This window comes from Bos indicus, chromosome 9, assembly GCF_029378745.1.
Source record: "Bos indicus isolate NIAB-ARS_2022 breed Sahiwal x Tharparkar chromosome 9, NIAB-ARS_B.indTharparkar_mat_pri_1.0, whole genome shotgun sequence".
NCBI lineage: Eukaryota > Metazoa > Chordata > Mammalia > Artiodactyla > Bovidae > Bos > Bos indicus.
In genome coordinates this window covers 19533620-19549979 of record NC_091768.1, presented here as the reverse complement: position 1 = coordinate 19549979, position 16360 = coordinate 19533620, and the positions used below count along the sequence as shown (strand labels likewise).

The following is a 16360-nucleotide window of genomic DNA, read 5'->3' as shown; positions in this document are numbered from 1 at the left end:
AAGTACGTGGTTCAGTTCAGTTCAGTTGCTCAGTCGTGTCCGACTCTTTGCGACCCCGTCAATTGCAGCACGCCAGGCCTCCCTGTCCATCACCAACTCACTCGTAAATATTAGCTACTAAAAAAAAGAGGTGCTGTATTTCCCCAAATGCTCTGTGTACAAGCCAGTTCCTCAGATTCTTTGGATAGCACCATGTGCAGAAGATACCGAACTGGAAAACATGGTTTCCAACCCTCAGAGAATTCTTTCCACCAGAAATATGTCTGTTGGCCAAAAAGTTGGCCGTGTTAGGTTGGCCCAGAAATTCGTTTATGTTTTTCGGTACATTGTTTCAGAAAATCTCAAACTTTTTAGCCAGCCCAATAATTTAGAGCTTTGTGCTCTTGCCTGCAGTAACCCCCATTTCTCTTCTTTTCTCCCTTCCCTCCTTTCTTCCTTCCTTGCTCTCACATCTACTCTTCCATCTTTTCCCATTCACACCCTTTTCTCCCTTCTCTTCCTTTCAGGCCAGGAAGTAATCATTGCTTTGCCCCTGCTCCTGACTGCAAGGCTGAAAATGATGTTGACCCTCAGCCAGGGCTTCAGATTCCTATGAGACAGTTATCCTTCAAGGACTAATAGGTGATCTCTTCAGAGCTTGATTAATTTATTCTGTGTGTGCTAGAGTAATTCACAAACCAGGCGACAGTCATGCATCTAGCATGGGTGGATTAGATGATAAGCACGCTGTATTGCATTAGTTTCTTTTTGCCATATTACTCAAAGGTCAGAAGAAAATCATTGCAGGGAAAGGCAAAAAGCTTTTAATTTCACCAAAATGGTCTTTCCATCTTTTTTTTTTTTAAATGAGTGGGGCAGAAATGAAACAAATGACTTAAGAAATGAATGTTGAAAGAATATACCTGCAAAAGAATTACCCAGCAAAAAGAAAATAAGAGAATGTGTGTGTTACAAGCTTTGAAGATGAGCACAGAAAAAAGTCTGCATTAAGAGAACTCACATACTGAATATTTAAAGTTATTCTGAGAAATCCAAGACATGAATTTTGAAGACGAAAACTCCAGTGTGCAGTAAAATCTTTCTTCAATCTAATGATGTGTCTTTTGAATGTTAGTAAAATCTTGTGTTCTGTTTTCTTTCTTTTTTTAATTGCCTGTAAGTTAGCACAAGAGGAAAATGATTCCAATTTGTACATAGCAGAGAAGGGAAAGGGAAGGGGGAAAAAAAAAAAAAAAGAAACCATGGAAGTTAATTCCAAGCTGTATTAAATCAGCACCCTCCCCTTGGTCATTAACCCCCAGCTCTCCATGGAAACAGAAAAAAGCCCAGGGTGCTTGGGCCAGTTTCTGAGGGAAAACAGCCAGGTTAGGTTCCGCATTACCCTTATCTCCACCAAAGGCAATTAATGGGATAAATCTGGGAATTGACTGGACTTGTGTTCCCTGCTTCTGTCCGGCTGGAAAGCTTTAGCAGAGTCAAGACCTCAGATGCCTCTGAGGACCAGAAGAAGATGAACAAAGGCAAAAAGAGCCACTAAGTAACAATAAAGCAAAACTGCTTGAGACCAAATAGCAACAAAAGTGTAGGACCACAATAAAGGACGCAGTAACAAAAAAGCAATGAGGAAGGTATGTAGGAACTAGATGGATTCTCAGCATGCATTGTTAATATTGTTAGGAAGAAAACAAGGCACAGAGCAGTAAATGTAGATTGCTTTCCTTTGTGTAAAGGGGAGAGGAAATCACACATACACATACAAAGTATCAAACCAACAGAAATGAAAGTGTTAGTTACCTGGAGGTAGGGAGGAAGAGGAGGGGCAGGTGGAGGGGGATATGGATGAAAAAAGTTGATTTCTTTAACTATATTTTTATGTAATTTTGAATTTGAGCCACAGAAAGGCTCAAATGCGTTTTACCTGTTCAAAACTAAAACTTACAAAGAAAGCAAAAGCAAACCAAATTTGAAATCAAACCAAAACAAGTTACTCTAACTATTTACCAAGTCCAAGCTCCTTCTGCTCGCTGCACAATAGGCCAATAAATCTAGGAGACAGGTGTTGAGGCAAGGAATACAACTTTGTTTACAAAGCTGGCTGACTGAGAAGATGGCGGACTAATGTCTCAAAATAACCATCATGTTGGGGCATGGATGCCAGGTTCTTTTATGAATCAGAGATGGAGGAAGGTAAGGAAATAAGGTAAAAAGACCATTTAATTGTTGCAAACAACTCCTAGAATGGCAAGTTCAGGCAGCTGCTGCTGTTGCTGCTAAGGCGCTTCAGTCGTGTCCGACTCTCTGTGACCCCATAGATGGCAGCCCACCAGGCTCCCCCGTCCCTGGGATTCTCCAGGCAAGAGTACTGGAGTGGGGTGCCATTTCCTTCTCCAGTGCATGAAAGTGAAAAGTGAAAGTGAAGTCGCTCAGTCAGGCAAGGGGATGTGTTAATTTTTTCTTCCTGCCGTCTGCAGGTGGACAAGGTTATGAACAAAGGCACTTTAGTTTAACAGGCAGAGGAGGGCAAGGTTCCCTAAGGCAAGCCATTATATTTGCTTATAATAACAAAAGCAGCAAAAGTAAAGCAAGAGGAACAGATCTGTCATGGAGTCATAATTAACCCTTCCCAGTTACATATGGATAACATAGTAAATATAGAAAATAGTTCTTTCAAGTGATTTTGGAATACAATACTCCTACTGTTCATCTTTTTTCTTTTTTTGCTATGCTGGTCTTCATTGTTGCGGGCAAGCTTTCTCTAGTTTCAGCGAGCAGGGACTGCTCTTCTTGAGGACACAGCCTTCTCATTGTGGTGGCTTCTCTTGGTTTGGAGCCCAGGCTATAGGGTGAGTGGGCTTCAGTAGTTGCTGCACGTGAGCTCAGTAGTTGTGGCTCTTGGAATGTGGAATCTTACTGGACCAGGGATTGAACCCGTGTCCCCTGCTTTGCCAGGTGGATTCTTAACCACTGGACCGCTAGGGAAACCCTTACTATTCATCTTTAATTGAGTATATTCTAAGGACAAAAAGAAATACGCTCTTAAAAAAATCTAAACTTCTGCCATTCTATATATCTTTTATAAACTAAAGGAAATTGGTAAATATTTTAATGTCATTAGAAACTGCATACACACACACAGAAACTGATATGAGGGAGGAGGTATGATATAAAATTTTGAAAGTTGAACTCATGATTTAAATACATGTCTTAGCTTTAACCACGAAGAGAGCTTACAGGCAATAACACTCCAATGACAATGAACTCTCTGAGTTCAGAGATTTGGGATTTTAGATACTATTCTCTAATAAAAGATCTCAAGGCTCCTTATTCTAGACCTGGGATGTGGAAAATGCAAGCACATTTTCTTGTGCTAAAAAGCAAGGAAGTGCTCAAAGAATCATGGGGACATCTCAAAGGACACAGGATCCAGCTTAATTGAAGGAGCTCCCTCTGGCCAAATTTGGGGCAGTTTGAACCAAAAATGATTGCAATTGACTATAAAAACTGAATCAATAAAAAGCCACAAGTCCATATCACTGTTAAAGAGAGACAGAAAAAAACCCAATTTACCAGCATTGAAAGTAACTATGGCTACTTCTTATTCTGAAAGTTAGCAAAGAAAAGGGGGCATTTACCCTGCCTTTTAAAAAGAAACTGTAATTCATTCCCAGTAGGTAAGGAAAAGCTCTTTTTTCCCTTTTACAAAGATATGCCTGCAAATAAAGGAAGAAGAAATGAAAATTTAGAAAATCACCATTTTGTAACCATCAGTTAAACAATATATACAATAACAAAGGGTGCGTTTACATCAAGTACAGAATGGATAATCCACACTCTGCCATAGAGATTTTCAAGAGAATCCCACCTTTACAATGGAAAGACCAAGTGGTCATATTTAACTTCATTTAACATCCCAGCATTTTATCTCCTGACTGAGGTGATGTGAAGTACAATCACCTTTGAAGTATCCCCATCTAACGTGTTTAACATAATCCCAATCCAGTCTTTAGACCTAACCTCCAGTTTATAGGAAAAATCAGAAGGAAAAGTTAAGTAACACCACAAGGAAACAATCAGAGAAATCCAGAATAGGGGTTATTCTACCAAACTTTGACCTGTGCTCTTCTAAAAGTCAACATCATAAAACAAAACAAACCGCAGAGTTTGAGGAGCTGTTCTTGTTTACCTTGTTTAGCCAAATACTGTGAGTCGAGCTTGATTGAATATTGGTTCAAAAACGCAAGTAAAATCTACAAATGCAGTTGGGCACAAGGAAATTTTAATCTGGACTGTCTGTTAAACTTGGGTATAAATAGGAAACTATTGTTAATTTTCTGAGGTGTGATAACGGTGCTTTATGCTTACGTAAGAAAATATCCCTATTCTTAAGGAGATACAGAATGAAATATTTAGGGGCAAAATCTTGAGATGTTCACCTGTTACTTTGTTTCAAAAATTCTTATAGATGATAGATTATAGATGTAGTGTAAGGGAGTTAGAGGAGGCGAGGTTCGGAAAAAGAACAAGATTGGCAATTTACGGGAACAGATCACCTCTCATGAGGCGAGAAGGGGCAGCAGTCAGATTAGTGAGCTGCTGCACTAACCCAAGAAAAGAGTAAGTATATATAGGCATATATGTGGAAAGCTAATGTCTTAAGGGGGCCTGTTCTTCTCCAAGATTGTTTCGGATTAGTTATCTCTTAAAAGGCTGGGGCGCTGCTGCTAAGTCACTTCAGTCCTGTCCCATCTGTGTGATCCCATAGACAGCAGCCCAGCAGCAAAAGGCTGGGGCAAGGAATTCTGGAGATCGGCCAGAGGCTGGACCGGCTGGGAGCTGAAAGTAATCACCCTAATGTCCTTTTTTTTTCCCACCTTTGGGTGAGAGAGTTCTTTGTTTTGCATAGAATGGTAGGGAGGACCTGGAGGGGAGTTTTAACTCCAGGCTTTTTGAGCCAAGTAACTTTCCTTCAACAGACGGTAGATAGATAGGTATGGAAGAACCAAAAGTGGCAAAATTTTAATAACTGCTGAATCAAGGTTTTGATATTTTTTAAATATTTATTTTTCTATTTGACTGCATAGGGCCTTAGTCGCAGTATATGAGATCTTCTCTGCAGTCCACGGACTCACTATGGAGCATGGGCTCCGGAGTGCTCAGGCTCAGTGGTTGTGGCTTGTGAGCTTTATTGCCCTGCAGCATGTGTGATCTTAGTTCCCTGACCAAGGCTCGAACGCCTGTCCCCTGCATTGCAAGGCAGATTTTTAACTATAGGACCACCAAGGAAGTCCCAAGATTTTGATAGTTTTCATAATTTATATACAAATTAAACAGAGAGACAATATCTGGCACTTAATAAATAGATACTCCGTGCATTTTCTCTTTGCTTCCCTGGATCACTGAGCAGAGCTTCCCAAAGTGACAGGGGCAGCATGTGAGAGGTGGAAAGGACTATGGAGATCACCTGTCCAACCCCTTAATGTGACTACCAGGAGTCCCTGAGCTCAGAGATCGGTGCTCCTTTAGGACCAGCCTCCCTGAGGCTTTGTTGTTCTTCCAGTGAGAGAATGAGCCCTGGAATCAGGAAGACATGATGTAAAGCCCCTGTGTGATCTCAGGCAGGGATCACTTGATGTCCTTGAGATTTATCTGCCTCCCACATCCTCCTAACAGGATAATCATCTCATCTCACAGTCATTAGAGGATGAAGTGAGAAAAATATGCACAGAGCCTCAGGCAGAACTGCCACGGAGCCAAGAATCCCAGGAAGCGCTGGTTCTTATTACTCCTGCCCCCAACTCCTCAGCACCCTCTCTGTTTCTCCTTCCCTTGGCCTTTCCTACAGTCAGCCCCTTCAGCACCCATCTCTTTGGGCTCTTACAAACAAAGCCAGGTGCAGGGTCACGGTACGGGTGGGCTTCTGTGTTTTGCTTTGGCTGTGTGTGCCCCCATCTGTGTTGAGGAACTGTCTTGAACAGCCCTTAGGGCCTCCTGCCCACAAACCTGGCCAAACAAGGTGGCTCCAGCCCACTTTCTTATAAAATAAAACTGTGATGAAATCAAGGGTGGCTTTAAACAGATTTTATACAAAGAAATATAAAATATGAATAAAAGTATAAATCAGAAACCCTTTGATGAGGACAATTTGTTGTGTGCCTCAACTCATAGACAGGAGGAGACAATGGCTTTTGAAAAAAATTATCTTGACTCTTCATGATTGATTTTTGGGTATGTTTTTTAAAACGCTACTCTTTCCCTTCAGTCATTCATAATTCTTCTAAAGAGTAGAACACAGAGCAGAGAGCATTCAGTTTTCTATTTATTGTAAAAAAATGTACATATGTGTACAGTCAGAAATAGCATTGACATATCTATTTTTAAATTTATAAAAAATTTATAATGCCAAAGCATGCCAGACTTTTCAAAATGCTCATGGTATTGACTTATGATATCTTATGATATTTACTTTCATGTCATTCTCAAGAAATGCTTTGCAAATGCACATCCCGGTAAGTATGCACTTTGAAGAAATGTGAATGGAACCCTCCTGTCTCTTATTTAGCAAGATAACTACCATGTTTGGAAGCATCCCCAGTTAAATCCACATAACAGAAAGGCTATTATCATTGAAGCAAAATTGTCCTGCCACCCAAGACAAGAACAAAACAACAAACTTTTTGCTGACAAAGTTAAGTTACCTGCCACCTGATTACAATCACCCAACCCAGACGTTTTTTTTTTTAAAGACAATGAGTCTTGAAGTAAAAATAACCATTCTGTTCCTTTTAGTGGCCAAGTAATATTCCATTGTTTATATTAATACGTACCACATTTTCTTTATCCAGCCAGTTGTCATTGAAAATTTAGCTTGTTTCAATGCTCTGGCTATTGTAAATAGTGCTGCAGTGAGTGAAATACGGTCATTTGTCGAGATGTGGATGGACCTAGAGGCTGTTGTACAGAGGGAAGTAAATCAGAAAGAGAAAAACAAACATCGTATGTTAATGCATATATGTGGAATCTGGAAAAATGGTGCAGATGAAGCTCTTTGCAGGGCAGGAATAGAGACACAGACATAGAGAATGGGCATGTGGACACAGTGGGTGAGGGGCAAGGTGGGACAAATCAGGAGATTAGGATTGACATATATACACTATCATGTATAAAACAGATAGCTAATGGGAAGCTGCTGTATAGCACAGGGAGCTCAGCTCGGTGCTCTGTGATGACCTAGAAGGGTGGATGAGGCTCAAGAGGGAGGGGACAGATGTGTGCATATGACTGATTCACTTTGTTGTACAGCAGAAATTAACACAACGTTTAAGGCAATTATACTCCAAAAAAAAAATAATAATAACCAAAACTTATGCACTGGAGAAGGAAATGGCAACCCACTCCAGTATTCTTGCTTGGAGAATCCCAGGGACAGAGGAGCCTGTTGGGCTGCTGTCTATGGGGTCTCACAGAGTCAGACACGACTAAAGTGACTTAGCAGCATGGAATTTTTAATAAGTATCAGTTACTGCACTTGACATTTTATAAGTATGCTCACACTTAATCCTCGTGGCAACTCTTTAAGAGAGATGTTCTTCTCCTTTTACAGACGAGGACATGGAGTCTCAGACAGGTTAAGTGCTTTGTCTCATAAGCTGCAGAGCCTCATTTGCATCCGGGCCCCACTCCAAAGCCGGTACTTTTATTCACCAATAAACTACACCAGATGCACAGTTATCCTGCCCCGAAGTAGCCTCATGGAGGTCACTGTGGTGATAAGGTCCATTTGACTGGACTCTTAACTGCTGTTTTTTTCTAACTACATCAGTCAGGCAGTATAATCCGGGAGTCAACTCATCACTTAATTGGTCCACTCCTGTTGGCTTGTTGTCTGAAACTGCAGCTATGCTTGATCCCCTCTCTCTCACGCCAGGAGCATGTGATCCCCACTGTGAGGCTCCTAAACCTATGGCATCCGTGGGCCTCATGGCCTCCCAAGCAGAGGCTGCGCCCAGCCAACCCAAGAATGTCTGAGCACTGGTGCTGAGCCCACCGTCCCCTTGTGATGTTACTGCCCCTGCCAGTCCCTGTCCAGGCAGTCTTTAGGCTGAGCCCTGAGAGGGGACCAGGAGTGGCTTTCTTGGACTGAAACCAAGGGAGGAATAAACTTCCAGGTCATCTTGGGTCACTTCTGTGGCTCTTTCTGTTTCTGCTCCTAGAGTTCCACCACATCAGGAAGTGACTTTAGCCTGTTCTGCTCCATGGACTGGCCTGCTATCTGTCACGGATTATAGCCTAGCCCTTCCTAAAACCCCCTTTCCCTCTCCTGTGACCACTGACCTCCAAGAAACCCATACTTCGTCTCCATCACCAGACCTGAGTCAGGCTTTGTCTCAGTTTGAATCAGAGGCGTTTTTGTGTGTGTCAAATAGGTGCTTGAAAGCTCCCCTGAATCCTTCCTGGAACTAGCTGGATGAGGAAGTAAGTATCTACTACATGCAGAGCTCTGTTGCTTAAGAGCCCGCAGAGGGCAAGACAAGGCAGATGCCGAGACGGTGTGAGGCCCAATGCAGATGCTGTAGGAACAAGCATAGACAAACAGTTTGAGAAGGAAAACCTCTGGGCCTCAGGCAGAAAGAAAGATTTCAAAGAGGCCATACCATCTTCCAACATTTTGGAGCCCCAAACATTGTGTGCCAGGGAACAGAAAGAAATGAAACTTGTATCTCACCTACCTTATCTCTTGCCGTCCCCACACATGCATCCTACATTCCAGCCAAGCTAAACTGATTGCTTTACCCATAATGTTGTCCATCATTTTTCACCTCCAATTCATTACTTTTTCTACATGGATCGCCTCCTTCCAATCCACAACCTCCAACTGGCTAAATCTAATCACCTTTCAAGACTCATGTCAGGGGTCGCCTTCTCTGGGATATGCTCCATGAGGTCCTCCCAGTAGACTCCCACAGCAGCATGTGTCTCTCTTCATCATTGATGGTTTTTAGCAAGGCTTCTAGAACTAGACTATCTGACTGTGAATCCTGGCTCTGACACCTGCCAGCCAAATTACCTTTACTTATTTAAGACAACTGAGTTTGTATCCCCATAGCACTTAGAATAATGCCTGGTCATAAGCAGCACCAAACAAGTGTTAGTTGTGATTGTTAACTACTACCATTATTGCCACCACCAGCAGCATGGAGTATACCCACCCTGGATTGTAAGTCTGTCTTTCTATCCCCAGATTAGGGTCTTCCTGAGCACAGGATTGTGTATTATGTGCCTTGGTATTTTCCACCCTTCATGAATTTTGTGGAACATTAGTAGCATTAAATACATACTTGCTGGAATTGAAGGTGGGTGGATGGAGATGAATCTGGGCAGTTCCATAGGGTAAGATCTGAGAACAGTGTCCAGGGACAGTATGGTTTAAGGTGAAGTCTTGTTTCAAATGATGAAGGTAGAATGGCGTCATCAGAGTCAAGGAAGCATAGAACTATGAATCCTGATGTTAGAGGCATCTGGGTGTGTTTTGAAATCACCAGGGCTGGTATCAGGAAGTGAAGACAGGAATCCCAGGGTTGAGATCCTTGCAGCAGATGGGAATGTGCCCAAGGGTTGGAAAGATGCTTTTGCAAAGGACAAGAGAAGGTATGGCATAAGGAGAAGGATTGCCTCACCCCCAATACATCCTGAGTGCCCGGGCCACCAGAAGTTTAAAAGCATGGCCCTGGTTGGCAGGCTGCCTGTTCAGAATCCTGCCCAAGCCCCCATAGCTTGTGGAGTTTGTATGTGTGAGGACGTATTTGTGAGCACACACAAAGCTTCATGCTGACTCACTGGCTTACTGACCTCTACCTACTCCTTTATCTCGCCAGTCTCCCCTACATCCTATTTCAGCCATCTTTGCCTCAGAACTTGTTATTCTCTGTATCTATTGGCTCTTTGACCTAGGACGAGTCACTTCATTTTTCTGGGCCTTTGATTTTTTTTTCTCCACACAACATGGAGAAGTTGAACTGTGATCTCTACCGCAGTATTTTTAAAACTTCACATCGTCACCCATTAACGGGTCAAGACACCAATTTAATAGGTCAACGAGATGTTAAAATATGAAATAGAATGCGTATGTGTGTGTGTGTGTCCTGAGTCACGTGTAAATGTGTTTCTTACTATGTGTTACGGTCAAAAAAGATTGCAAACATGATTCTTTACATCCCTTTCCACTTTGAAATTCGAAACATGTATTTCCAACCTTCCTATGCAACTTTGAGGGTGGAAATGAGAAGAAGAATTTCATTTTTTAAGGAAGAGGTGCTCATGACAAAGGTCAGCAGCTTCCGGTTGTGCTGGATGACAAGGCAGTTATCCTCTGATTCTTCAGTTCAAGAAACTGCTGGTGACAATGGGACGGCAGGCACCAGATTGCTAGGGTAACATCGTATCTAGCTCAGAATGTCACCCTGAGGGGTAAGGAGGAAGCCCTCTGCTTCCCCTTAGGCCACAGTTCTGCGTTGAACACAGAGTATCTGCCAAAGGATGAAAGGCAGGAGAAGGGCAGGAAGAGGAGGAGAAACGGGAGGAGGGGTTCATACTTCCTTCTCCCATATCATGCTACATTTAAGTAAGACTTCAAAGGAAATGGCAACCCACTCCGGTATTCTTGCCTGGAAAATTCCATGGATGGAGGAGCCTGGTAGGCTCTAGTCCATGGGGTTGCAAAGAGTCGGACACGACTGAGCAACTTCACTGGTTCACTGGTTCGCTCCGTGGTGCATAAAATTCCACCATTACCAATCTAGTGCTGTGTGGTCACCACTCCTCCTCCTAGAGATCCCTCCCGAGAGGGTTACGGAACTCATAACATGACACGTGAGTGTGAGCTCCGCAGAGCCTGGAGTCTTGTTAAGGTCTTGAGTTTGACTCTCACAGGAAAGACAAATTCAGATCCCAGCACTGACGTTCAAGGTCTGGTCTCCCTTCTGTATCTTCTGAGCATCTATTAACTGCATAAATCTGTTTTTTCTTTCCTAATATAAAGAGGCTTAATTAGAACTTCTCTGAGGTTCCTTCTGTATACACCACCTTCCGGCACTGAGATCCCACTGTGCTAGGGGCTTTATACACTTTCTACTGGTTTTTTCCGCATGGTAACCCCATGACAGACATATTTTCTTAATTTTTGAAAACTTTTACGTATTTATTTTTTATTTTTTTGGCTGTGCCGTATCTTGTTGTTGCCCAGGCTTTCCTCTAGTTGTGGCAAGTAGAGGCTACTCTCAGATCTCGGCGGGCGCACAGGCTCCTCGTCGTGGTAGCCCCTCTTGTTGGGAAGGACGGGCTCTAGGCCATGTGGGCTCAGTAGTTGTGGTTTGAGGGCGCTAGAGCACAGGCTCAGCAGCTGTGGCCCTGGTGCTGAGTTGCTCTGCGGCATGTGGGATCTGCCTGAACCAGGGATCAAACCCACGTCCCCTGAATTGGCAGGTGGATTCTTTACCACTAAGCTATCAGGAAAGCCCGGCAGAGGTGTTTTTATGCCGAGTTTTTGGATGTGGTGTGAAGTGTTGAGTGATAGGTCCCAGGTCACATGACTTGAAACCCACTCTGGTCTCTGCCTCCAAAACCTTTGCTCTTCCCGTTACACTTGTGGTGTCTGAACACCAGTCCACTCAGGCCTGCTTGGAGGTCAGCATCCTGGCCCCATCCAGGCTTGTTGACTCAGAACCCAGCAAGGTGGTTAGCTTCCGGGGCTGTTCTGGTTTAGTCTCCATGTTTGAGGACCATCAGTTCAGTTCAGTCGCTCAGTCATGTCCGAGTCTTGCATTCCCATGGACTTCAGCATGCCAGGCCTCCTTGTCCATCACCAGCTTCCAGTTTGAGCTTACTCAAACTCATATCCATCATGTCAGTGATGCCACCCAACCATCTCATCCTCTGTCATCCATTCTCCTCCTGTCTTCCATCTTTCCCAGCATCAGGGTCTTTACAACTGAGTCAGTTCTTCTCATCAGGTGGCCAAAGTATTGGAGCTTCAGCTTCAGCATCAGTCCTTCCAATGAATATTCAGGACTGAGTTCCTTTAGGATGGACTGGTTGGATCTCCTTGCAGTCCAAAGGAATCCCAGGAGTCTTCTCCAACACCTCAGTTCGTAAGCATGAATTTTTCAGCGCTCAGCTTTCTTTATAGTCCAACTCTCACATCCATACATGACCACTGGAAAAACCATAGCTTTGACTAGATGGACCTTTGTTGGCAAAATAATGTCTCTGCTTTTTAGTATGCTGTCTAGGTTGGTCATAGCTTTTCTTCAGGATCATATCATTAAACAAAAATGGACAGAAGCCTACAACAACAACAGAAAGTCTGATACACTTTAGTCCAGATGAGCTGATGAAAGGGCTTTCCTGAGAGACCACAGCACCTGACACATAAGCACACTTTCTAACGGCCAGGTGCTATGCTAGGTTCTTTACGTGGGCCTGTTTCATTGCAGTCAGGTTACAAAGTGAATGACTGCACGTCTCCATGTTATAAAAGTGACAAGTCTGAGGTTGAGGAACTTTCTGAGGTCATGCAGCTGGTAAGCAGCAAAGCCTTGAACCAGGCAGTGTGATTCCACTGTCCCCACCAGCAACAACCTGTTCCTCGGGCAAGAAAAGAAGCCAAGTAGCACAAGAGACGGAGAAGGCGATGGCACCCCACTCCAGTACTCTCGCCTGGAAAATGCCATGGATGGAGGAGCCTGGTGGGCTGCAGTCCATGGGGTCGTGAAGAGTCAGACATGACTGAGCGACTTCACTTTCACTTTTCACTTTCATGCATTGGAGAAGGAAATGGCAACCCACTCCAGTGTTCTTGCCTGGAGAATCCCAGGGACGAGGGAGCCTGGTGGGCTGCCGTCTATGGGGTGGCACAGAGTTGGACACGACTGAAGTGACTTAGCAGTAGCAGTAGCAGTAGCACAAGAGAACAAGGAAGGAGGAAGATAGGACAAAGAGCAAGAAATGAGTCTGAGAAGGAAGCCCGGGGCTACTGACTACAAATATCCTTTTATCTTAGTGTTTTCTATCAAGAGCCTTCTTGAGAGAGTTTGAAGAACCAGACACATTTATGTAATATTTATTGTGAAGCAAAATGAGGAACACAACATTTCCATTTCCAATTTCTGGTTAAAAGAAGTGCCTCTGTCATCAAGGTAGAATTCAGAACTCATGGAGTATGAAGATGGGCCCTGAAACAAGCTCTGCATCACTGTGGAAACAACCCAGACTTTTATGGAACTTCTGCAAGATGACAGGCAATGATCTGGGCCCTTCACCATGCCCTCTTGCTCTAGCTCTCTGCTTTGGTTTTTCTTTTGTCTGCACTGGGTCTTCGTTGCAGCGTGTGGACCTCCTCCAGGTGAGAGACATGGGCTTAGTTGCTCCGTGGCATGTAGGATCTTAGTTCCCGGACCAAGGATTGTACTCACATCCCATGCATTGGAAGATGGATTCTTAACCACTGGACTACCAGGAAAGTCCTGCATTTCTTTTTCTGTAAGAAGTGTCACCAAACCCAGTCTGTATATACAGTGAGGCCAAACAAACTGAAATGTCAGAGTCTGGAGCAGAGGAAGGTTTGTTACAGGTCCATGAAAGGAGATGGGTGACTCATGCCTCCTGAATCTCGAACTTTCCAAAGGGTTTCAGCACAGCACTTTTGAAGGCAAGGTGAGGGAAGGGCATGGTTTGTTGATGTCCACCTCCTTTGTTGTTGCAGCTGTCCATGCAGGTCAGTTCAGAGTGTTTCTGTATATTTCCAACAAAAGAAATGTTTTTCTCTATTCTGTAACTTTGTATCTCTATGTGACTGGAAAAATGTTATCTTCTTAAAGGTTAGCGCCTTGAGAATAGGCTATCCTGTATGTTTCAGGCTATAGGTAACATTCTTTTAGGAAAGGTACAGAGTCAGCAAGACTAAGCACAGGCAACAGAGCACAAAGGTTAGAGTAAAAAACTCTGTTATGGAGTCAGGTTTGTTCTTCCCTATGCCAGAAGCACATAGCAATACCTACTTCATAGAATTGCTAAAAGTATCAAACCCCTTGAATATCTGGACCTGCCTGGTGAACCATGAAACACTTGACACGTGTTCAAGGACATGATTATCAGGAAGGAGTTTTTTATCACACTTTATTTGCCAAGTACCCAGCGTTCACTCAGCATTGACTAAACATGGGTAAAGAAACTAATTTATGGTGGCAAAGCCATGGGGACCAGGTGTGAAATGGCCAGAGATGGGAGATCAGCACCTCACTTTGTACATGGTTCTTTGTCAGTTCAATCAGTGTCTTCTCAGTATTGCAGATCAAGACACATATAGGGTTCATACAGACATATATGAAGACCCCTGGAGGGTTGCTGCTGCTGCTGCTAAGTCGCTTCAGTCCTTTCTGACTCTGTGCGACCCCATAGACGGCAGCCCACCAGGCTCCGCTGTCCCTGGAATTATCCAGGCAAGAACACTGGAGTGGGTTGCCATTTCCTTCTCCAATGCATGAAAGGGAAAAGTGAAAGTGAAGTCGCTCAGTCGTGTCCGACTCTTAGCAACCCCATGGACTGCAGTCTACCAGGCTCCTCCGTCCAGGTTAAATAAACTGCTAGACCTTGTATGTCTTTTAAAAGGCAAAAACAAAAAGCAGTAAAGTGCTGGAGCACTGGCTCCAGGTGAATGTGACTTTTTTTTTCAGTAAAATACAAAAGATAGGGTAGAATCCCATTTATTATTACTTCTGGTAAGTGAAAATCATAGGACTCTCAAAATTAAAATTCAGGATGGTTTGAAAATAGAAAGTCACTTAGTCTGTTTGTACTGCTGTAACAAATTCCCATAGTCTGGGTAGCTTATAAACAACAGAAATTTCTTTATCACAGTGCTAGAGGCTGTTAGTCTGAGATCAGGTGCCAGCAAGGTCAGGTGAGGACCCTCTTCTGGGTCACAGACGTCCCACTGTGTCCACACGTGGTGGAAGGGGCTAGGGAGCTCTGGGATGGGGATGGGGGCGACTCTTTTATGGGAGCACTGGTCCTGTCTATGGTCTCTCTTCCTGTTCTTAAAAGGGCATTAGTCCGATTAGGAGAGTTCCAACTCACCACCCGCATGTTTGGTAAGTCACTTCAATCATGTCTGACTCTTTGCAACTCTATAGACTGTAACCCACCAGGCTCCTCTGTCCATGGGATTCTCCAGGCAAGAATACTGGAGGGGGTGGCCATGTCCTCCTCCAGGGGATCTTTCCAACTCAGGGATCAAACCCGTGTCTCTTATGCCTCCTGCATTGGCAGGTGGGTTCTTTACCACGAGTGCCACCTGGGAAGCCTAATTACCTCCCTCTGATGTCCTCCAGGGCTCTGCCTCTCCCTCAAACCTTGTCTCCTGTGTGTTTGGCTTTTGAAAAACAAACCCTGGACTTTGTGTTTCCCATCTCGCCCAGTGTCAGAGAAACGTGGGCAGAAGGAGAGAACGGAGAATGTTAGTGAAGAAAAAAAAAAAACAAAAACCTGAGTGAACAGCACAGACTGTCACCCACCACAGTGGCTTGAGAATCATGCATGGAGTGTCTTCTGGACCCTGAGGTGGCACACGTGGCTTCTCCTTTCTCACTGCCCTGGCTTAGGACTGCGGTCAGATGCCCAGGTTCCAGCTGCCCTGTCTCACATCAGGTAATGCTTCAAACCCATCTTCCTGAGGGAAGGTGCAATAACATCATGAAACGAATCAGGTCAAAATAACTTGCTTTCCAGGAGTCACTGAAGTAGAATGATCTACAGCTGGTGACGCCAAGGTTCATGCAAATATTGTTTCTGAAGTTTACACGAAAGCTTCATCTCTAAAATAGGGCTTCCCTGATAGCTCAGTTGGCAAAGAATCCGCCCGCAATGCGGGAGACCTGGGTTTGATCCCTGGGTTGGGAAGATCCCCTGGAGAAGGGAAAAACTACCTGCTCCAGTATTCTGGCCTGTATAGTCCATGGGGTCGCAAAGTGTCGGACACGACTGAGCGCCTTTCACTTTCACTTTATCTCTAGAATACAAATACTGTCAGGTGGTAAAAAAAAAAGAAAAAAATAGTATAACTCCTTCTCTACGTTATTTCCCTCCAATATCCCCAGAAATCATGGATTATAATTTAATATACTATAAACTAAAACTTTATTTTTTAAAAACATACTCTTTTTTTTTTTTTAAACTTTACAACATTGTATTGGTTTTGCCATATATCAAAATGAATCCGCCACAGGTATACATGTGTTCCCCATCCTGAACCCTCCTCCCTTCTCCCTCCCCATACCATCCCTCTGGGTCGTCCCATTGCACCAGCCCC

General features: G+C 43.8%; 1 protein-coding gene across 1 annotated transcript in view; it reads right to left on the bottom strand.

The window, feature by feature from the left end:
• SH3BGRL2 (SH3 domain binding glutamate rich protein like 2) overlaps positions 1-11428 on the bottom strand; it is a 93306-nt gene extending 81878 nt beyond the window's left edge. Inside the window, exon 1 of the mRNA XM_070796610.1 lies at positions 11294-11428. Coding sequence (XP_070652711.1) covers positions 11294-11428 — 135 coding nt within the window. The remainder of the gene's footprint in view (positions 1-11293) is intronic.
• Positions 11429-16360: the final 4932 nt, after the last annotated feature.